Source organism: Podarcis bocagei, assembly GCF_964188305.1.
Source record: "Podarcis bocagei genome assembly, chromosome: Z".
Lineage (NCBI taxonomy): Eukaryota > Metazoa > Chordata > Lepidosauria > Squamata > Lacertidae > Podarcis > Podarcis bocagei.
The window spans coordinates 1312450-1335286 of NC_138140.1; the positions used below are offsets into that span (position 1 = coordinate 1312450).

The 22837-nt window shown below is 41.9% G+C and overlaps 1 protein-coding gene across 5 annotated transcripts in view; it reads left to right on the forward strand.

Moving 5' to 3' along the window:
• DENND1A (DENN domain containing 1A) overlaps positions 1-22837 on the forward strand; it is a 281962-nt gene that overhangs the window by 63832 nt on the left and 195293 nt on the right. For all 5 annotated transcript variants that reach the window (XM_081179677.1, XM_081179679.1, XM_081179678.1 and 2 more), the window contains exon 3: positions 12431-12474. In XM_081179677.1, the coding sequence (XP_081035803.1) occupies positions 12431-12474 (44 nt within the window). The remainder of the gene's footprint in view (positions 1-12430; positions 12475-22837) is intronic.

Below are 22837 nucleotides of genomic sequence, written 5' to 3' on the forward strand. Positions count from 1 at the left end.
CTTTAGCCAATCTTGTAGCTTTCTAGCCCTTGTTCAGTATTTTTCTCTCACTTTGATTCCTTTTTAAGGAACTTTTGGTTTCCTGCACAACTTCTTTTGTTTTCCCCCCTTGGTAAACTGTTGCTGCATCCCAATAAGTTCTACTACAGAGCTTCAGCATCACAATTTATTATTTGCATTATTTTCTTCTTGCTTTATCTTGAAGACTGCAGCTACAATATGAGTAGCTTTTACATGCTTTATACTCCGCCCCCCCCTCTATAGATCCTTGGGAGGGTGTTCAGTTTCATAGCAGGTTTAGCCCATCCTATTGAAGTAATAAGTGAGGGGGGAAAGTATTTGATCCCCTGCTAAATTTGCCCATTTGCCTTCTGATGAAGAAATGACTAGTCCATAATTTTAATGGTAGGTTTATTGTAGCTGTGAGAGACAGAATAACAACAGGAAAACCCCCAGAAACCCTGAAGACAAAAGTCAGAGATTGTGATGTGTATTATAATGAGTGAAGTAAGTATTTGATCCCTTTGCAAAAGATGACTTAGTACTTGGTGGCAAAACCCTTGTTGGCAATTACAAAGGTCAGACATTTCTTGTAGGTGGCCACCAGGTTTGCACACATCTCAGGAGGCGTTTTGTCCCACTCCTCTGGGACAAATGGCCAGGCCACTCCAGGACCTTCATGGGCTTCTTCTTCAGCCACTCCTTAAGGGTGCCTTGGCCTTTGTGTGTTTTGGGTCACTGTCATGCTGGAATACCCATCCTCGACCCATTTTCAGTACCCTGGCTGAGGGAAGAAGGTGCTCACCCAAGATTTGACGATACATGGTCCCGTCCATCGTCCCTTCGATGCGGTGAAAGTGTCTTGTCCCCTTAGCAGAAAAATACCTCCAAAGCATAATATGTCCCCCTCCGTGTTTGACAGTGGAGGTAGTGTTCTTGGGGTTGTAGGCCAAACACGGCAAGTTGAGTTGATGCCAAAGAGCTCGACTTTGGTCTTATCTGACCACACCACTTTCACCCAGTTCTCCTCTGGGTCATTCAGATGTACATTGGCAAATTGCAGATGGACCTGTACATGTCCTGTCTTCAGCAAGGGGACCTTGCAGGCTCTGCTAGATCTCAGTCTTTCACGGCGTAGTGTGTTACCAACTGTTTTCATGGTGACTATGGTCCCAGGTGCCCTGAGATCATTGACAAGTTCCCCCCGTGTAGTTCTGGGCTGCTTCATCACTGTTCTCATGATCATTGCAACTCCACGAGTTGAGATCTTGCATGGAGCCTCCCAGACCGAGGGAGGTTGAAAGTTATTTTGTGTTTCTTCCATTTGCGAATTATTGCACCGACTGTGGTCACCTTTTCACCAAGCTGCTTGGCAATAGTCTTGTAGCCCAGTCCAGCCTTGTGCAGGTCTACAATCTTGTCCCTGGCATCCTTGGACAGCTCTTTGGTCTTGGTCATGGTGGCTATTTTGGAATCTGCTGGATTGATTGCTTCTGTCGACAGGTGTCTTTTGTACAGGTACTGTAACGAGCTGGGATTACAGGTAAGACCTCTTCCTTACAGCAGGTGCTTCTAATCTCAGCTCGTTACATACAGTGAAGATACCAGGTAGATCTCCTATTACACTTTCATATTGCTTGCACTATGTCAGCAAAGCAAATATTTTACTACTCCCAATTTTCTATAGAACTTCACATATTTTACAGCTGATACACCAGTCATAGGCAAACTCTGGCCCTCCAGATGTTTGGGATTACAATTCCCATCATCCCTGACCACTGGTCCCATTAGCTAGGGATCATGGGAATTGTAGTCCCAAACATCTGAAGAGCCGGAGTTTGACATTTGATCAAAGGATGTCTGCCAGGCAGATCGTATGATGGTTTTAGTAATTTAAAAGCTTCCTGCCAGTGTGCATTTCTTGACAGTGGTATTCCAGAAGAATATACTGGTCTTGCAAGAACTTGGTCAATTCCCCCCACCCCCCCCGATCTTCACGTGTCACCTTGCCCACAAATAAAGCTATTGAGTATTTTTGGGATGAAGTTGTTTACCTGAGGATGCTGACTGGGCAACCATTTGTGAAATTGCTGATGTTGCAGAAGGAGTAGAAAGGAGACTTCTGGAATGAGAACATTGGGGAAAGCAACTTGTACTTTCATCATTATGGTCCATTTTGCTGAGGAGGGAGAATAATTTTATAACTAGCTTGTGGGTAAACACTAAGCTACCGGTGATGGTGGCTTGCAATAGGACTTGGACACAGGCTACCTGAAAGTCTGTATCTCCCTATATGAACCTGCCCAGGTGTTAAGAACCTCAGGTGAGTGTTTCTCTTGGTTCTGTCAACATCAGATAAATGGTTGATGGTGACAATGGGCTAGTGCCAATTGGACTGGAGGCTGTGGTATGAATGGTGTCCTGCCCCTGTGCTGGTCATGGAGGAACAAACCTTGTGGCTAGTACAGAATTCCTGGTCACCTATGTTTGCTAGGTGAATTGTTTAAATATATATGGCTCAGATTAATAATAGATTTGTAGAGCTGGAAGGGGCCACAAGTGTGGGGCTCAGACCCTTGACCCTGAGATTAAGAGTCTCATTCTCTACCAACTGAACTGACTTCCTCAAGGTACCTGCTCTTGGCAGATTCTGGGTTTTGATTGCAAGACTTAGTGTTTTAGATTCCAGAGGTCAAGTTTTGGGATCTCAAACCTTGTAGAGCAACAAGTGAGCTTCGCGAAGATTCAGATCTTACATCCATGCACTTTTTGCCAAAGGCTGCAATGCTGGCGGTCCCCCCCCCCCCAAAAAAAAAGTTGTTTCCTCCTGGAAGCGAAATCTTCCAGTGCTGGCTGTAGCTGATGGAGTCCAGCAGCATTTGGGAGGCCACAGGTGCCTATCCCTGATGTATAACTTGTATGGGCTTCCTTTTGTACAAGGGATTTCATAAATTCCGAGTGTAGTCATGTTCGTAACCTTCCTGTGTGCTAGGCAAGTTGTGGAACTGGTACTGTGGAGGTTACGATTTCTGGGGAGGTTTGGCATGCAAGGTCTTGAGTTGAAGGATCATTTGAGCAGAATAAAAAGTTTGGTTTATTTTTCCAGTGGCAAGGCTCCAGCTATTTTTGCCTGTGTCAGCTCTCTAAATGTTCCCAGCGCTATGGCCTGCTTATTTTCTAGTTGCAGGGCTGCACTGAGCCATAGCTGGCCCACAAAGGCAAGCAATTGTTACTTCGTGCTTTCAGTGTCAACACTGCATTGCAGACCACAGTACTGCACTAGTAAGCAGCACACACTAAACAGTGGTTTGTAGGGACAGTCACATATAGGATTGTGTTTCAGACTGAGCTGGACACACTGATTTCCCCTGTCAAGGACATACTGGGTTCAAAAAGATCAAAGAGCCTTACTCATCTGACCAAGCGTCCCATCTCTTCCAGCATTTGGTTTCCAGCACTGGCCAGCCAGATGACTTTGTGAAGCCCAGCCTAAACAGGGCATGAAGGCAGCAGCAATTCCCTGTGGTTTGTTCCCAGCACCCTGCTGCATATGGCCTCTTAGTGTGGATGTCCCATTTAGATATTGTGGGTAATATTGTTAGATGACTTCTTTGTGAATCTGTCCATGCCTCATCTCTTTAAAGCCTAATGGACATCACAGCAAAACATGTAGGCAATGACGTTTGAAAGCTATCAGAGATGGGCTCTGACACGTATAATAAGCAGTTTCAGGGGCCAGTTTGTAATATGACGAAAGCAGGTCACGGCTGTCACCCACCCAAAATGTCACCTGTTATTTTTTCCATCTCTCTCCTCCTTTTCTGATACCACATTTTCCTTTTTGTGTTGTCACATTTCTGCTTCTTTCTCCTGCTAGAGCAAAATGTCCTAAATGAAAGCTTTCTCTGTCAGGGTGAGATAACATTTTGTCAGGTAGAGGAGAGATTGGAGAGCAGCGTTCTATACCTCTCTGAGCTCCGTGGTGGGAGGGCGGGATGAAAAGGCACGAGCGCTGCTCCTTGGGTGAACCCCCTTTCTGTTGGATGTCAGCCGTACACTTTGAGTCTGTTTGTAGGTTAATTATGGTGGTGGCATAAAAGCATTTTCCAAGTTATTTGTATGCTTCTGGCAGCAAAGTCTCATTTTTAAGCATTGGTGGGGGGTAGGAGGAGGTAATTGTAGAAATAAATCCCAACCCACATGTAGGCGCACTTTTGCTTGCTTTCATTGACAATAGTTTATTATACAACAGCTGATGCATTTAGTATTTGTGGATTCCCTTAATTGATGACTGTACTAGTTTCAGAGCAGAGCTCTCGCAAGTGAAGACAATAGGTCAGTGTCTACTCTTCATGCATAAATAGCCGGAGACATGCCGGTTGTGTCTGAAGGGTAGGATTCGTTGTTCCCGTGGAGTAGTAATCTTTCCCATGAATGGAGGCTTGGTCAGCCGGTCGAAGGTGGATTGTGCTTTTCCTTGTCCTGCATCCTGCTGATTCAGAGGCTTGTGTTTGCATCAATTAAGTACATGCGCAAGGAAGAACAGGGCCAGCATTTCCTTTCACAATACGGGGATACTCTAAAATGCGCTTCAGCAGTGAGTTATAAAGCAAATGTATTGTAGCTCTTTCTTGAAGATCCAGTTCTTACAATGCCAAATAAAACATAAGAAAAGTAAATAATTATCCCATTAATTTCAGCAGACATATTTTATTTCACTTTCTCTTACTTGCAATTACCCCTCCCCCTTTTTGCCTCTGTTGTTGTGATAGGCCGTACGGACGCTTGCAGCCTGCAACTGTGCTAAACGGTTGGGAAGAAAGTAGCGTTTCATTTTGTTTCAGCAAGTACTAGAGTTCGTAGCATGTTCCCAGAATTTTTGCGTAGAGTTGTAAGAATTCGAGTTTCCCTGCTCAGTTCTGTGTTTTGGAAAGGGAGGAAATACTGAGAGCAGAGTTAACCTGTGATGATGTGGAGGAAGCCAGAATGGCTTGGCAAATGATGTTCTGTTGTATACTCAGATGACCCCCCCCCCCTTTTACACAGCCAGACCCGTCCCAAAGGCCCGGGGTGGGTGACAATAAGTTTTTAAAAAGACATATGCATAATGAAAATCGAACTATGAACAGCTGTAAATAGCCAAGTGGTCACAGTTTTTATAGTTCTCAGCGAATTCAGATGGTAGTTTCAATTTTCTAAAGACTTACGAATATCAGCAATCATGTTATTTTACTGGCGTTTTGCACCTTGATGCAGGGAGAGGAGCCTTTGAAAGATGAGCAGCAGCACAGAGCCTCCAAATTCCAGCTGGAGAGATGCAATTTTTCCGATATGGATGATCTTAAGCATAAGCCAAATTGTTGAAACTCTGGCCTTGTGGTTGAAGGGTGCACCAAAACATCTCTTTCGATTTGCTGAATTTTGGTATCCAAGTGACACGGAAATGGTCACAGAAAAGAGCAGTCACAAACATGCAGCGGATTCCCACCCTGTCAGCTGGAAAATTAAATCAGGTTCCAGTTTGGGATTAACACTGAGGCTGCAGGGAAGGGCAGGTAGTGTCTTAAAAGGCATGAAATTGCAGAATGCGATTAAAAACCCCACAAATTTCTGCTTTAAGGTCTTTGTTAAGGATGTTTCCCTACCGCTGGGCATTAACAATGGTCTGCATTCACAAATATATTAACTGCATTTGGCAAATTAAAGCTCAGTTGGATATGTGATAAATAGTGGAAGGCACTAGCTCATGAACACACTAGATCTATTACTCCAACAGAAGTTTATATAAGCAGTTTAATGCTGTTTTGCAGTCGTCCTGTCTCCAGAATGTGTTGTATGAAGGAACAAAAGTCCAGTTTGAGGTGAAATACCACGCACAAACTAGCCTGATCTAATTTTGATCCTTTTTTGAATGTTCAGGGTGAGCTGTAAACCCTTTTAAAACCTGTAGATAAACTCTAAAAGACCCACACAAGACAGCAGGGTCAGGGAAAGTAAGTAAGCTGAAATTTTTTTCTTAGTAAGCTTGCATAGGATTGTGTTGCATACGCAGTGGTACCTCCAGTTGTGCACAGGATCCGTTCCAGAGCTCCGGTCGGATCCTGAGGAATGTGCAACTGGAGGTGCCTGTTCTGCGCATGTGTGCGGTGCGGTAGAGCGCTTCTGCGCATGCGTGCAGGGTGAAACCTGGAAAAATACTTCCAGGTTTGCCGCGTGTGTAACCCGAAGGATATGCAACCAGAGGTGTGCATATCCACAGGTACAACTGTATAATGCAAAACTGGAACTCGGCATGTGGACAAAGTGAAGAGGCAAAGCACTGGCCACATAACTGAGCGGTTGCTAGTATTCCCTTATTTAAAACTAGAAATAGATTGTTTAAAAGGAGAACAGAAGCCGGTCTGAATTTCAAAATTCAGCCACCAGATCTTGCCTCTGCCAGCTTATATAACCAGCATATTTTTTATAATGCAGGAAGTATTCTCTCTCCCCAACTACCCACCCAAGAAAAGAATGAAACTGAAGGGACATTTTTGTATTCCCACTGGGGCAGTGAGCTAATTCATGTTTTACAGCACAAGAAAACAAAGCTTCTAATGGGAGACACAAATTGTTTTAAAATGTAAGCAGCCTTCTTAACTAATCTGTAAATGCTTTATTGGTGCAAACCCCACATTTTGGAAAGATCTCATTATGGCTTTTCCATGGTAATTTCTAAATGCCGTATTCCCCCCTTTTTTAAATTTTCCCAGTTATTCATATATGTGGTATGAAGCTTAGATATACCGTATTTAAAACTTTGTGGCACATCAGAAACATTTGTCTGCACTTCTCTCCCGGAAGAAGAAAAAACAGCCAAGAAATATATCCTGGTTTTAATGGCTTTCCAAACTATTGTTTAAGCATCACGTGGAGTTGGTCATCAGGGATGGAAAACCTGCAGTTCTCCAGACCTTGTTGGAGTACAGCTCCCTTCACCCTTGACCAATGGCAATGCTGACTGGGGCTGATGAAAGTTAAGAATCCAGCAACATCTGAAGGGCCACAGGGTTCCCATCCTTGGTCTAAACAGAGATTTAAATTTATATATAGAAGAATTGATGCTTTTGAATTATGGTGCTGGAGGAGACTCTTGAGAGTCCCATGGACTGCAAGAAGATCCAACCTCTCCATTCTGAAGGAAATCAGCCCTGAGTGCTCACTGGAAGGACAGATCCTGAAGCTGAGGCTCCAAGACTTTGGCCACCTCATGAGAAGAGAAGACTCCCTGGAAAATACCCTGATGTTGGGAAAGATGGAGGGCACAAGGAGAAGGGGATGACAGAGGATGAGATGGTTGGACAGTGTTCTCGAAGCTACAAACATGAGTCTGAGCAAACTGCGGGAGGCAGTGGAAGACAGGAGTGCCTGGCGTGCTCTGGTCCAGGGGGTCACGAAGAGTCAGACACGACTAAACAACAAAATAGAAGTTCACAGTTGCAAGCATATCCTTTCATGAAGATCAGCTTTCCCTAGTCTGGTACCTTCCAGATATTTTGGACTCAGGTTCCCATAAGCCTTGCCAGCACACTCATGCAGTGCAGAACACCGGGAAGGGCACCAGGTTGGAGAACGTTATAGAGAAAGAGCCCTGATTAAAAACTTGGGCATTGGTTTGATGAGGTCCTTTGCTGTGGAGATCCAAGCTGTCATACCACTGTACTGTTATTTTTTAAATGCCCTCTGAATATTCAGTATACTTAAAATATATTTAAACTTGTGGGCTTGCTTGTGGGCTTCCCAGAAGGATTCACCGGGGCTCTGCTTATCATCTTTTATCCATGCATCATTGAAGCTACCTTGTGTCTAGAATTAATGAATCAGTTTTAAACACAAACCTTCATTAGAACACCTTTTTCATTGAACCCTGGGTTTTTGCATGCAGACACACATGTTGAATGCCCAGAGTTTTACTTAGAGACACTCTCATTGAATTTTGATTTGCTAGCTCCTCGTAACATTGCGCTTCTTGCATCATCATGCTTTTGAGGGCCACTGTTCATAGGTTAACCTTAGAATTATTAACTTCACCTAAACTGGCTGGTGGTACCAAATCATCCTGGTTTTCAATGGGAAAATGTTTTTTTCGCTTGTGTTATTTTGCACATTTATATCCCTCCTTTCCTCCAGGGAGCTCAAAGCGGCTTACATTCTTCTCTACCCATTTTGTCTTCAAAACAATCCTGTGCGGAAGGTCAGGCTGAGAGTGACCGGCCCAGTGAGCTGAACCCTTTCCCCCCAGGCCCCTAGTCCAGCACTCTGGCTCCTGCATCACACTGTCTCTCTGACGAGAGGAGCAGTTTCCCCACTCTCTTCCTGGGTTTGTAAAAGCCTCGGTTTGAGGGGTTTAGGAGCTGGGCCAAGAACCAAGAGCCAGCATAGTTCCAAGAGCCCCAGGTTCTAAACCCCACTTAACCAGAAAATCTGAAAATATGAGGGAGTTGACATTAGCCCTGTTGTTCTCTTTCAGCCTGACCTAGCTCACAGAATTGTTGTGGGGATAAAATGTGGTTGTGGGAATCATATCTTGGGCTTCCTGAAGGAAGAGGGGGGCAGGGGATATAAATCCAATAAATGAAAATTCTGTAAGATATTCAGGAGTTAGGAGGGGTAACACAACAAGCTCCCTTTCCCTTTAATGAGACCACTGTTAAAGTAAAGGGTATGTTTGCTGGTTGCTTTCCCCCAGTATCTACATCTTGCTCTTCAGCCATGAACGCCTTAGGGTGGCTCGCAATTAATAAAAAATAGCACAATCCTTGTCCGCATGCCACAAAAGAAAAAAAGGGCTGGGAAGAGGAAAACAAGCAAACTGTTCTAATATTACCTACCTGAAGCCTTTGAAAAAGCATAAGGGTTAGGAATATAATCATAGAATCATGCAGTTGGAAGGGGCCCCAAGGGCCATCTAGTCCAGCGCCCTGCAAGACAGGAATCTCAGCTCAAGTATCCTGGGCAGGTGGCCACCCAGCCCCTGCTTAAAAACCTCTGAGAAAGGAGAGTCCACAACCTCCCAAGGGACACCGTTCCACTGTCAAACAACCCTTACTCTCAGAAAGCTTTTCCTGATGTTGAGTCTGAATCTCCTTTCTTTATAACTTGAAGCCATTGATTCAAGTCCAGAACAGGAGAAAGCAAGTTTGCTCTTCCATGTGACAGCCCTTGAGATATTTGAAGATGGCTATCGTATCTCCTCTCAGTCTCCTCTTGTTTTCTTGTTCAATCTTGACTGCCTAGGTTAGTTCTGTATGTACTTCTTGCTAGCTTTAGTTTTTTCTTTTGATTGGTTTTTTAAAATTATTGTTCTTTGGAAGCTGACTTACGTTGTATTTTCAAGGTAAGGGAGTCCTGTGGAACAGGGTCTTAGGCTTCTGTTCTTCTACATGGCTTGTATGGAGTGAAGATTGCCAAGCAGCTCTGTTGTGTACAGACCAAGTATTTGAAGAGGACATCCAATTCTTTATTGAGGTTGCATTGGTTCTGGTAGCTAACTTGGTGACTAAAAGAAGAGTAGGAGAGCAAGATGCACACTGACCTTTGTGTGGTAGGTTGTGCTGGATTGAGTGGGGAGTGGCAGGGAAAGGAAGTGTCCATTGTTGAATGACAGAGCACCTGGTTTTCACCCAGAAACTCAGGGTGCACCCTCTGGCATCTCCAGCATGGAGGATGTTGAGTAGCAGGGCTTCCTAGAGGCAGTTGGTTGACCACTGTGAGTTTAGAATGCTGGACTAGTCAAAACGTTTAGTCTGATTTACAAGAGCCCTTCTTACGTTGTTTTGGCTGCCCATGTAGGGCAGCTACAGAAGAAACCCCTACCTGAATGTTGGGAAGAAGAATATGCTTTGTAGCACATGAATGTGTTACTATGAAATAGGAGGAAGTCCCATATCATAACAGTAGAGGTATTGCAAAGATCCCCTATTCTGGAGTTCTGTGTGTATTCCTATGTGTCCATCAGTGCACAAGTGCAAAGTTGGCTTCTCCGTTCACTTCAAAGGAGGGACAAAGGGGGTTCACACAGTAGACTCACACAACTCACACTGTGTGTAAGTTGGGTGTGCCTAAACCAGGCATGTTCAAAGTCCGTCTCAGGGACTTAATCCGGCCCGCTGGCCTTAATCCGGCCCGCTGGCCTCTGTGGCAGTTTATTTCCTGAGGTAAAATCCAAAAAAACCTCAACAATTCCAACCCTAAAAAAAGGTCAACAAGTTTGGTTGGCCCTTCACTTCATCAAATCTGGCCCTCTTTGAAAAAAGTTTGGACACCACTGGAACCCTTTGAATTCAGTAGGGTTGGGGGGTTGGGTATACTTCACTTTCACTGGACCGTCAATAGTCCATATGCTTTTCTGAAAGCAGCTCGCTCATGCTACTCTCTGCAGACTGTTAACCGAAAGTGCTACAGTACAACACATATATTTAGCAATCTTTTAATTTTTTCTTTGGAAGCTGTAAGAGTAGAGTGGAAGATTTGAGTTAAAATATCTTGAAGGCAACTCCAGGGATGACCACTAGAATAAGTAGCCAAAACAATGAAAGATATAAAGAAGACTGGATACAATTTACAGAATATATGGGAAAGCGTTATAAGCAAACAATTTACCTAGCAGGATGGTAAATTTTTCAGCAGAGTAAGAAATAAATAAAGTATATAAAAGTGGTGGCGATAGATGGGGTGAACTAAGAAAACACAAAGGGGTTAAAAGGAACCATGGAGAGAGAGGATAGGAAGTCAAGGAATGTTTTCTGATTTTTTGTTGATTATTTAAAATCTTTGAAAGGAAATACTTTTCTTTGTTGTATTGTTTTTGTTTATGCTTTGGAATGTTATCAGAAAAGCAAATGAATAAAATATGTAAAAAATATATATTGAAGGCTAATCTATTTCATAACTGATGATTGTGAGTCTAATATTCTGCCATCTTCTGGATAAGTTACTTCATGTCTTGATCTCCCTCTTCCCCACCCTGTGCAAAGGCTCCCTCTCAAGTCCAAATGCACAATTGAAGGACTGTGATCAAACTTGCATCCACATGGAAAATTTAATAGCAGCTTCCATCAGTTAGCTTTCTTTCTTTCTTTTTTAAGTACCCTGACTGTACATCTTAAATACTTTGTTGAAAGCAAGTATAGTTTAGTGAAAATTCTGCATCTGCTAACAATTGAACCTGCCAATTAACCAATTTATTAGGAAAACAAACTTTGCCTGTGAGGGAGCTAGGGTGGGTTTGTTTTTTTAAGTATATGATGCATACATCATAAAATTATTCTCTGCCCCACAAGCCTTAACTCTGTCAGAGGGGAGCAGTAATTGAGCAGTAAAGATTGTTTACAAATCCCTGCTCCCTCCATAATGATCAAAACTTGTGGAAACATTTTTTTGTTTGTTGCAGAAATGGAAAGCATCTGGTTAACAATGCATCCTGCATTGCAAGCCCAAAGAATTCAAAATGTGCTCACAATTGTGCCCAAATGTTGGTCTGACAACGGGCTCCCTGAATAAATGACAACTCCTTTGCAAAATTCAAGGCATCTAGTTTTTAATCTATTATTGTTGTAATTATAATTACACTGATAATACGGAACCTGGCAATCCTGGAAACACTGTTAGGAAAAGCAGATGGCCGCAACAGAGTTGTTTTGAGATGGTTTGTCATAGAAATTATTTCTGTCTGGGTTTTGTTTTTTGTTGCTTCTGTTCCATTTTATGCAATTGAACTTGTTCAGAACTACTGCTTCTTATGTCGAACTGCCATGTTTATCCTGAGAAACGATGGCGGGAGAACTTGTGGCTTTTTGGGGAGTGAGGGATGTTACTGGTATAATGAAGGCTTAAAACTCGGGCTTCCTAATGTTAAAGTAGTTCAGTGCCACTTTAATTAGATATTTACCAATGATGATCCCTCCCACTTCAGTTTTTAAATAGTCCGCTTTCCCTTCTACCCACACACTTGAGTAAGATGGGGGAAAGCTATGATTGGGTCCCACTGAATTCTGCTGATGGGTTGCCTTTCCCCCACTTAAAGTCCAGTCCTGTAGTTGACTAAAGAGGTGTCTGATTAAAAATAAAGAGTCTAAGCACGATTGGGGCACTGTTCCCTTGCAGCACACGTAGCTGGCAATTTGCACCTGGTTAGGTTTTTGCATTAGATAACAGCCTAAAGTTAACAGTAGCATCAGGTCTCTCTAATTTCTTTTTTGTCTTTCTGGAAAGAGGGTAAAAGGAGAGCCTAGAGGAGTCCTTACTTCCTCTTATCAGTGCCTCAGCCTCAGCTGCCCTCCTTGGATCCCCTGCCAGGGCTGCTATCATCTTCTGATCAAATATTAATGTGTGATTCTCTGCTTGCTCACTAATCCAAAGCCAATTAATATTATCTGTCAATTATTTACAGATCCTGAGGTGCGGAGGCAGTTCCCAAAGGACTACAGTGACCAGGTTTGGAATGCGTAATTAATTTTTTACATGACAAAATTCATTTCAGGGTTGTTCAACGTATTATAGCTGTTCTTTTTCCCTTAAAAAACACAAAACAAAATAGAAAGCATGGGGGGGGGGCAAAAAGGGAATTGTGATTAGAAACTTAAGATTTTTTTTTAAAAAAATGTATACACAACATGTAAAACTTGCATGCATAAACTTGAATAGATGGTTTTGGTCCTCAATAAGGCTTTCCCAATTTCAGAATCTATTTTGAGAAAGCAAATTCATGAATTTCACTCCTTTAAAAAAAAACTTACTTTGCCTTGGAGGTGCTGCAGGCTGCTGTTAGTTACAGAATCCTCATCTCGTTGTTTTAGGGTTTATGAGTTTACTTGGCATCACATCACTTTTTAAAAATTTCATGGTCACATCAAATCTGGCAGAATGATGGAATATAAAAAGGGGAGGGAGTGACTGCATGTAAAATGCCGTGGGAATTTTGCAATTAGTGCTCAGAGCAGAGGGGAAAGGGGACACATCCTGCTTTGCAAAATTCGTGTGGATGGCTGTGGTGACTGAAAGCTACTGCTGATCTTGATGGCTTCTTCCTCTTTCAAATGCATCTTGTTATAAAGTAATGTTGGGAGGGAGGGAGGGAAGTTTTATTTTTTGCTCCATCGGTGTACTTAGTACACTCTAGTTGTTTTTGCTAGGAAGCTCGACCTTTGGGAAGGGGTATCGTGTCAGCCATTGCTAGTCTGGGTTGAAAATTGATCTCTGGACCAAATTCTCCTAATTGTTACAACCCTGAAAAATCTCCATTCAGCTGGGTGCGGTGAAGTTCGTACAGAAAGGCTCCCGTAATAGTCTCTATCAGGTTTTAGTTACATTTTCTTATGGGAGTGTTTGATTCTGATCCTTTCCCTTCCTTCCCTCTCCCGTTTAAAAAACATTTCTGTTCCGTGGAAGGTGCAGCGATGTCTCCTGCCTGCTGCTGCTGAGCACGTCCCAGCGTGGGCCCCTCAGGGCGAACAGACCTTGTCTTGTAATGGTGTGTGCAGCGGACGGGACAATAGTCGCCCCTGATGCCTGCAGTCCTGGAGAGCCCCTGTAGTATTAATATAATTCTTTTAAAAAAACAACACCCCCCGGCATATTGCTTGAGTGCTTTTTGTTGCAGTTTTATAGTGCCTGCCCCCCCCCGTACTTGCACCATAGCGTTGAGGTGTGCAACAAAGCATCCTTTTGTAAACACAGAAGTCCTCATTGCCATCTCGTGCCAATAATCTGTTAATAAATAGCTCCCTAAGTACACTCTGCAGCGTTGGGCCACAATGTGTGCTGAAAGAGCCGCTAGTCTATCATATGAAATGTAGTCGGATTAAGGGTCCCTCCGAGCTGTTGCTGTCTCTTGTGCCTGTGATCTATGGATTATAGGACTGTCTCATACATAAAATATTTTTCCTTTTTGTAAAACAACAACAAAAAAGGAGAGAAATCTTAGTATGCTGTAAACCACCTCTGAAGAAACGCAGTACAACCTACAGAAATCCAAAGATGCAAAGCTAATGTGCTGCTGGAACTTCCCTGATCTTTTTATTCAGCTCGTGCTTTTAAAAGATCTTTAAACAAACAAACAAACAAAAAAAATGTGGACAATCAGTTCAGGAGGTGGGGAAGTAGCAGACTTCTTAACCTTAAACACACTAATTTCAGGTTCAGAGTGACCTTACTTTTGGTGCCTTTTTAAGGGGCTGGAAGAACGTAAACTGCGTTTAAGCCTTGAAGAGACACCGGGCGCTTGTGTGAACAAAACTAAGCAAGACTTATGGTCAGCATATCGTTTCTGAATGCTTGTGAAAGTGGTTCGGAAGCAGAAGATCGCCATTTCTAAACAAAATGAGGATTCTTTAATTTAGTTAACAAATGTGGCAAACCTAAATGCCACATTTTTGAAGGTGTCAAGTATGTGTTATTCGTTAGCAGAGGGTGGAAAGTTGAACGGCAAACGCACTGCAGGGTTTCTTTTTATTATTTAGGCTCAGTCTGCAGCAAAGGTGGGAGTTTTAGGTGTGGTGGCCTTTTGAAGAAAAAAATCAAATTACTGTGGGGGTTTCCCCCCCCCCTTGTAGCATACCTTTAAAAACAAAACGGTTCCTTTTGTTTTTATGTGATGCATGTGCAACTTGTACACAAATGTTTCTTGCTGACAATCCAAATCCGCGAGGAATATTGTGAGTTAAATCAACACAAGGCAATTCTCTCATTAGTACGAAAAAGCCCAAGTTCTGCCCCCCCCCCCACTTCCCCAGTCTAAATTCTTGGCACTTGTTTTTACATACAGTGTGTTTCCCATGTAGGCAGCGCATCTGATCAGAGCTCTTGCTGCCGCTGGATGTTTTATTCTGTGTGTTCTTTGTACCTAACAGTAAAAGAATCTGTCACAAATTATTGTGGCTCCCAGCTTTAGAAACCTGAGAAAAAAGGGAGGTTAGACTGACATCTGTGGCTGAATAATGATGGGCAGCCTTTTGGCTCCCCTTGAGCCACAAAGCTAGCATTGCCTTTAGAGAGGAAAAAGGAGTATAAGAAGAAAGGGGGGAGTGATAAAAGGAGGTTACAAATCTGTGGTCCTGGAGATGTATTACTGTTGGGCCAGTTGTCTGCATGGCACGATAATCCGTTTTGATCTCCTGTCTTAATTGTCTGCTAAAGACAAATGGGCAGTAAAAGTTCATCAGTTTCATCTCTCGCTCTCTTTTTTGCTTCTCATTTAGAGGCAGAATAAATGATCCGTCACTACAGAAAGAACTCCTTTCTTTTCCGACACGGGCGGAAATGCAGGACCCCAACACATTTTTATTAAAATATTTCTCCCTCATTATTTCAGCCCCCTCAGCTCTGATAGATCTCGCTGTTTCATGAAAAATGTAATCTGAAATGTAAATAAGGGGTTTGGTACAAAGGGAGGAAGTAATGAGCCGACGAGCCACATTGCTAGAATCTTGATTGTAATTACCCACCAAGGTGGACACCCCTGCTTGTCCTCCCCCACCCCTGTGGGTCAGACCACAACAGTGAAAGTGACTTAAATCTGTAAAAAACCTATTCCAGTCCTTGGGATTTTATTTTCAAAGGTCATATGCATCATACAGGAGGGGGCATCCAAGGGAGAGCTGGTGATTTCTTCTAATTTTTTGGTAATAGAATCAATCATTTTAGAGGACTATGCTTTCATGTTGGGCGTTGTTTATAGCATGTCCAAAATTAATAACTTGTTTTTCAAACACATTCAGCTAGCGCCCTTCTCCCTCTTCTTTTATTTCTAAAAAAGGTGTGTGCTAAATTTTGGTGTAGATGTTTTGCACGCTGGCTTTGGTGCAAGTCGTGTATAATTATCACAAGGGTTGTGGTCTCTTTCTACCATCTTACATAATATATCCCATATGTTAGAAGACATGTTCCAAATTGCTGAAATAATTTTAGCGACAGTTTTGTCATTCTTCAAGTCTATACTTTAGATTCTCAAGCAGATAAAAGGTTTAAAATAATTTTCAGCCCCTCTGTTCCTAAAGAAAATTCTAAATAACCTCTGCAGTTAGAAAAAAGGCTCCTTTGTGAGGAAATGCAAGCAAACACAAATTTGGATGGTTAATAAATAAATTGTGTTTAAAGAACCAAATTAATTTTTTGTCTCAATTCCCCCCATATAACTTTTAATTTGAGGTTTTAATGATTCTATATTTATTATACCTGTTCCTGAAGATGAACACCAGCAAAGCTTTACTCTTGGGTTCTCTGATCTGATTCATAGACATGATCCAGTCAGATTTAACATGCGCTTAAAATCTATCCCTACTGAAATTAGCAAGACCTAAAAGTGCTTGCATTGTGGTCAACTGCACATTTGGGCCTTTACTGTCATCTCCACACGGGTACACCATGGCCGGTAGCAGTGAGTGAAGACTTTTAAGCCACTTAAAATGACTCAAAAACTACTTTTTAAAAAAGTTGTAATCAAGATTAAAGTTTAAGAATATTATTATTTTGGTATGAATGACATAATGAATGTGGAGTAAAAGTGGAATTACTAGGGCATTCTGCTATATTAGATAAGATTCTTGCATAATCTCTAGTATTAGAGCCTCCTCTCTTCTGCAATTCTTTTATTGGGTATTTTTTTTGTGTGTGTGTGTGTGTGTGCGCGCGCGCACACACACACACACACACACACACAGCTTTGATTTATATGCTCCATCTGCTTAGTAGGCATATGATGACAGACGTTCTGTGTATAATTTGATCAACTGTTGTATGAAGGCTGAGGTGCTCCTTCAGAATGGGTACTTCAGTGTTCTTTGCAGGTATTCCCCCTCCTTTTCCATGGGCACAGAAACAGTGGCTGTAATGAATCCATACACATTTATATTGAAACCGTAAACTTTATATGGGCCACTTTATATAGAAACTAAGAGCCTTTCTTGTAAGAAACATGGCTGTGGTGGTGGTGGTAAAAAATTAAAGAGGAATATCCTTTTCGTTACCACGTCGCCAACTGATTTGGAGAACGTTTGTGTTGCGTTGGTTGTATGTGCGTGGTGTAAAACTTGCAACCTCACGGCCATGTGTGCTGGAAGCCTAACTCTACCGTGAGAGAGTTGGACGCAGCCTTGCCATGGGAGAAGGTGAGTTGGGTGCCATTGCAGACAGCAAAGTGTGGAAATGGTTTTGACCCAGGAAGGACAACCCACTGAACAATCTCCTACCTACAATCTCCCACCTACCTATCTCCTTTAGAATGTTATGTAAGCCACTCTGGGAGCCTTTTTGGCTGAAGAGCGGGATACAGATGTTGTAAATGAATGAATGAATGAATGAATGACTAAATGGGACCTATGCACAGACAGTTCATTCCAGTGAAGCTTATTCACAAGAGAGTTTGGATTGATTGTACACCTTCTAATTAGCATGACAAGCCCTTTGGATTCTATCCACCCCCAGCTCAGTTGTGCCTTGGGTCAGCAGTTATTGCAGTTATTGATTGCATAAAAAGTTTCTCCATTATTTCTCTATTTGTAATGTATAGATAGACTGTTGTGTAAAGTGCCTAATGCATCGTTAGGTGCTTTATATGGAATAATTATAAATCATTCAGTATGTGTAATCCAGTCATATTCAGGTTGAGGGCATCTGTGTCTGTAGATTTACAATGCAAAAAAGTCAAACAAATAGTCCATGGCTGTGTGCGTAATTATTTTTGGAATTTCGTTTGATCATAGGAGTCCTTGTACTTGATCCTCATTATGGTAAAAGTGGGAGTCAGGGTGGGGAGCAGGGAGGATGAACTTCTAGGAACTGAATTGTTGGCCTTGAAGCTGGCTTGCAGCTTATGTTTCTGCCTGCTCCTTCAGGAGATGAGCAAAACCGCTTCATGAATGGATGAAATTAGGTAACTCCTTTAGTATTGCATATGTCAGTGGGACAACATAATGCTGAGTATTGTGACGACGAGTCATGTCCTCTGTTTTCTCTCTCTTCACCACCCTGCATGTGTAGAGATGGTTCGCTCTGAAAGCTACAATCCAAGCCATAGTTGGCATATACAATTGACATTTCGTCGAAGTCATCACAAGGGTGAAGCTGGTATGGTTCATTAAGTATTTCAGAACTTAAAATAGATGCTTTGGAGTGTGATTCTTAGAGGCAGAGCTAATTAAATCTCAGCACAACTTCTTACATGTAGTTACCACCCCCCATTTTATCCCCTACCCTCCTCCTATCCTGGTGGCTCAGAACAGATTATGGTAATCATGCACAAGTCCTAGTCCCCTGCTCCCAAAGGCCCAACTATTATCATCACTGTGCATGAGTGAAACATCAGAAACATCAGGTTTTTCTTACCTTAAAAACCTTAAAAACAACAACTTTTTTGATTATAAAGGGACCCAAACCTCCTGCTGGGTCACATTTACTATCTCTGTTCCGGAGGAGCACCTATCAAGATGATGTGTTTGACTTCCTTCTTTCGGTTGATCACTTGATCTGTTGTCCATGTTTTCTGACTCCAAACCTCTGCCAAGCCATCTTCCAGAAATACCAGGCAGAGGTAGATGTTTTTTGCTTCTTATCTGGGGCCATTGTCTTCCTCATTCCCACCAAAAAGGAGGGAAGGAATCCTAGATAGTTATAATCTTTCCACCAGCTCACTGATGGAGAAATTAGAATGGGAACACCAAAGGACCCATTGCCTTTTGTCTGAATGCCTGCTTTTGTGTAGAAAATAAGCATTGGTGTTCTTCCCTGCCCCCTTTAAGAGTGTGTATACAGAATATAGCTTTTCAAAAAGCGTGGTTCACTTCCACAAGCAATGCTGGTACTAGACTTGCCACCTAGATTTTGAGGAACCCCTTTTAAGGCTCATTCCTTTGTGAATTTAAGTCAGATTCTGACCCAAGGCCTAGTGGGCAGCCATGTTGCCTTCCTCATTCTCTTCTTGTCTCATTTTTTTTTAAATAAAAAAAGACCTATTCTGATGTTTGTCAGAATGTTCTGCCTCCATAACAGCAGTACATTGATCATGTGGGGGGTTTGAAGCTGTGCTTCCTAGAACAGCAAGAGGGATAGCTGCTTTCACTGCGCAGCGATCCCTCTTGTTGTTCTGGCTTCTGAGATTCAGAATATTTTTTTTCTTGTTTTCTTCCTCCAAAAACTAGGTGTGTCTTATGATCTGGTGTATCTTATAGAGCGAAAAATATGGCAATTACCGGTAATTAAATATTGGGACAGTAGGTAACAGTGGTGTGTAACTATTTTCACATTTTGGGGTTGGTGGGAGGATACATTCCAGTCTTTGCTAAATGGAATATCCTTTACAAGCTTTCAGTTTCCCACCTCTTGGCGCCCAAAGCTTGGCACTGATTGGACATTTTGTGTGTAAGAGAGATCCTGCCCTCCTTGACAATGCAAGTCCATTTTGCCCAACGTTTTGGTTGAGGTAATCTCTGAGTACCTTGCAAGAAGAGGCCAAATATAGTCACCATTGAAATCTTGCAAGTGTAGTTCTCTTACAAGTTGTTGGAGGGGCACTTACTATTCCTAAAAGGGGAAATAAGAATTAGGCTGGAATGTCTGAATGTTTCTTGGTTGGCCAGGTGCCACTGCGTTGAATTGGTTGGATTTCCTTTCTTCTTTAGTCCAATTACGTACACTTAAATCAATACATTAGTGAAGTTTGTGTGTGTTTCTGTCTGCTGAGGCAATTGGGTTGTTTGGGCAAAAGAAGCTGTATCCTAGAACAGCGTTTTGTTATCCTTGGGTTTGATATGCTTTGCACTTATTCCAGCAGCTTTGAGACTGATGTTTTATGTGAACATTTTACTGCTATAACTGTTAATATTTTTTTATATGATCTGTATGGGAGAAGCTATGGTATGTACCTTATAGTTTTGGATTTCCTTGCTAGGAGCATAGCATGAGCCACAGAGCTGTAGTCACCGTCCTTTTCTGCATTCACATTATTGATATAATTAAAATGTGTGTTTCTTTCTCAGCAAGAGTAAAGAATCAGTAAAAATAATTGTGTGGTGTTCAATCCATGAGATTCTTACGTGGCTTTCTGGAATTGATTCCATAGTTAATTGCTGGCTAGTGGATCATCACTTGTACAGGAAAAACAAACCACATTCCTTGATTCGGACATAGCAGGAAGCCAAGACTTCCTGTTTTCTGTTTTTTTGTTTAGCTACACTAGGGGACGAGCAAAGTGAAAGTGATTGGGCAACATGTACCAGTATGTTGCTCGTTCAGCATAAACCATGGTAAACCAGAAACCCTGATTTATCATTGCATGAGAATGTGACCAGTATCTAAGAATGTTCTCTGACAATTCATGTCCAAAGACCTTCCCCAGCCATAATTGCATAGATGGCCACCAAAATTAATCAGAATTAAAGCGCTGGTAGGGTCAAAGGCAGATCTTTCATTGTGTTTTTAGAAGCGACTTTTTAAAAGAGAAGTTGGGCAACAAATTTTGTTGACCTGTCTGGTTTTGCCATTCTTTCTAGATTTGATATAAAGTAGACATCAAAATAGTACTGTAACTTAATTGTGTTTTATGTATGTAATGATTTACAAGAAAGGGTTCGTGAGCAAAACACGTCTTGGCATGGGATGGTGATTGACGTGCCATACTTGACAGAGAACAGACTTCATTGGGTTTGGACTAGTCCCTCTTGTGATAATGTGTTTATGTACCTAATGTATCAGAATTCGTTGTTGGGATGAATGAGATTAGAGGTTTGAAGCGGCTTGGAAAAACGAAACTAAGCAGAAACTAAGTCCAGATTAAAAATAAGTAAGTATTTGTTCCAGTTTGTCGGGAGTTGTATGTTGACTCATCAGCCCGCTTATTGGTGGGGTCATCAGCATACTTAGCAAAGATGCATCCTTTAATGGATTATTAGATTAATGGATTCGATTAATGGATTATTGGATTAAAACATTTATTACAGTGCAGATCCCATACATGTGTACACAGACATAAGCATGATTGAGTTCAATAGGATCTACTCCCCGGGGAAGTGTGTATAGGATTGCAGGTTAAACCTACTGAAATAGTGATTAATTGAGCATTAAAAAAAAAAAATTATTTTCTATTTATTTATTTAGAAATGCCTTCCACAGGAACACCTGCATGACACCCTTGTGCCATGCCAGGCAAAATCGTTTCTTTTTAGCTGTGGCCAATGGCTTACCGTGAGCATGCAGATCTCCCTGGCTTTGCTGTTCCCAGTAGTGAGTGGGAGAAACAAAACAGAATTCTTGGCTTAGTGTTACATCTGAACCAGTTACCATTGCTTGTTTCACTCCATTATAGAAACAGAATCATGGAGTTGGAAGGGGCCCTGAGGACCACCAAGTCCAGCCCCCTGCAGGGCAGGAATATGCAGCTGTTCCACATGAGAATCGAACCTGCAGTCCTGGCATGATCAGCACCAGGCTCTAACCAGTTGAGCTACCTGAAGCCAGAATTTGTTTTGGCTCACTAATTAAGGCTTGTTTCGAGTGAAACAAGCCAGAACCCCTGGTTCAGATCTAACACTAAGTCAAGGATAATGGTTTTTGCTCCCCCTCACTAGCAGGGAGGAGTGAAGCTGGAGAGACCTGTCTGTTAATGGCAGACCTTTAACCATGGCTTAACCAGGATGTGTTTCATGCAGCCATGGACTAGTAATGATAGCCATTGCTATTTCAACATAAAACCCAAAGGAGCAGCACACAGGTGAATTAAAAAATTATGCATAGCACATGCAGAATAAATTTCAATTAATTAAGATGGGAAAAAAATAAAAGGAATCAAAACAAAGGTAAGTAAAAATGTTATTGATTATGCATAATTTCCCCTTTTCCTTGTAGCTTGAAGAAGAAATCAAATTTAGCCACAGCCCTTATATTGTTTGTTTTTCTCCAGCTTTTTATAAAAGCTAATCCATATAGCAACAGGTTTGCTCTCAGTTAGCAAAACTTTCCTGAACAAAATTTGCCTTTCCACTTTGTACAGTGCTTATTTATGGGGATCTCTAATACCTAGGTTGACCACAGTTTTACACATTTGTTTTGAGGCTCATGCAACAGTCCTTTTCTGACATTTGTTATAGTTTTTGCATTCTATGAGTGTTGCTAATTTATCATCATCATTGTCGTCGTCATCAAAATGTACATCCTGCCTTTCTGTAAAAATATCAATGGAAGCTTAAAGTTCAGAAGTACACAAAAACAATTACTATAATCTAGTTGATTAGTTGTACAAACCAACTCCAGACTCTGGTGGAAAGGTAATTGCAATAACTTGTGGTGCACAAGAGCGTTTTCAATTTAAGCAAGAGTCCTAAGGTGATAGCAGAAACAGAAGAATATGATCTTCTCCATATGGGAGGGATTGTAATGTTCACTATAGCTCACTAAAGTGGCTTGGAGTGTTGGAAGCAAATTGAAAAATAGACCTTCCAGGATATGTATACCTGTTGGCACTGTTCCATGTTGTTCTTTTCAAAAAAGAAAGAAAAGTTATCCTGCCAGTCTCTAAATTCTAGAGTGGTGTTACTTGTGTTACATATTGCAATTTTGCAGAAATCGTTCTTCTGTTTTAGGTTGATAAATACCACACCACCTCCACCAATAACTTCCAATATGGTTAATTCATTTCTCTTCTGGTGTGGTTAAGTTTGGCTGTTTGTCCAGCTCATGCAGGCCAGATTTTTGGAGATGAGACTAGGGGCGCTTCTATGAAAGCCAACAGCACTGAGCCCAAATAGTGTGCCCCATGATAATTCAGCCCGCACTGAATAGCTTTGTTGTTCTGTCAGGCTGAAGTGCTGCA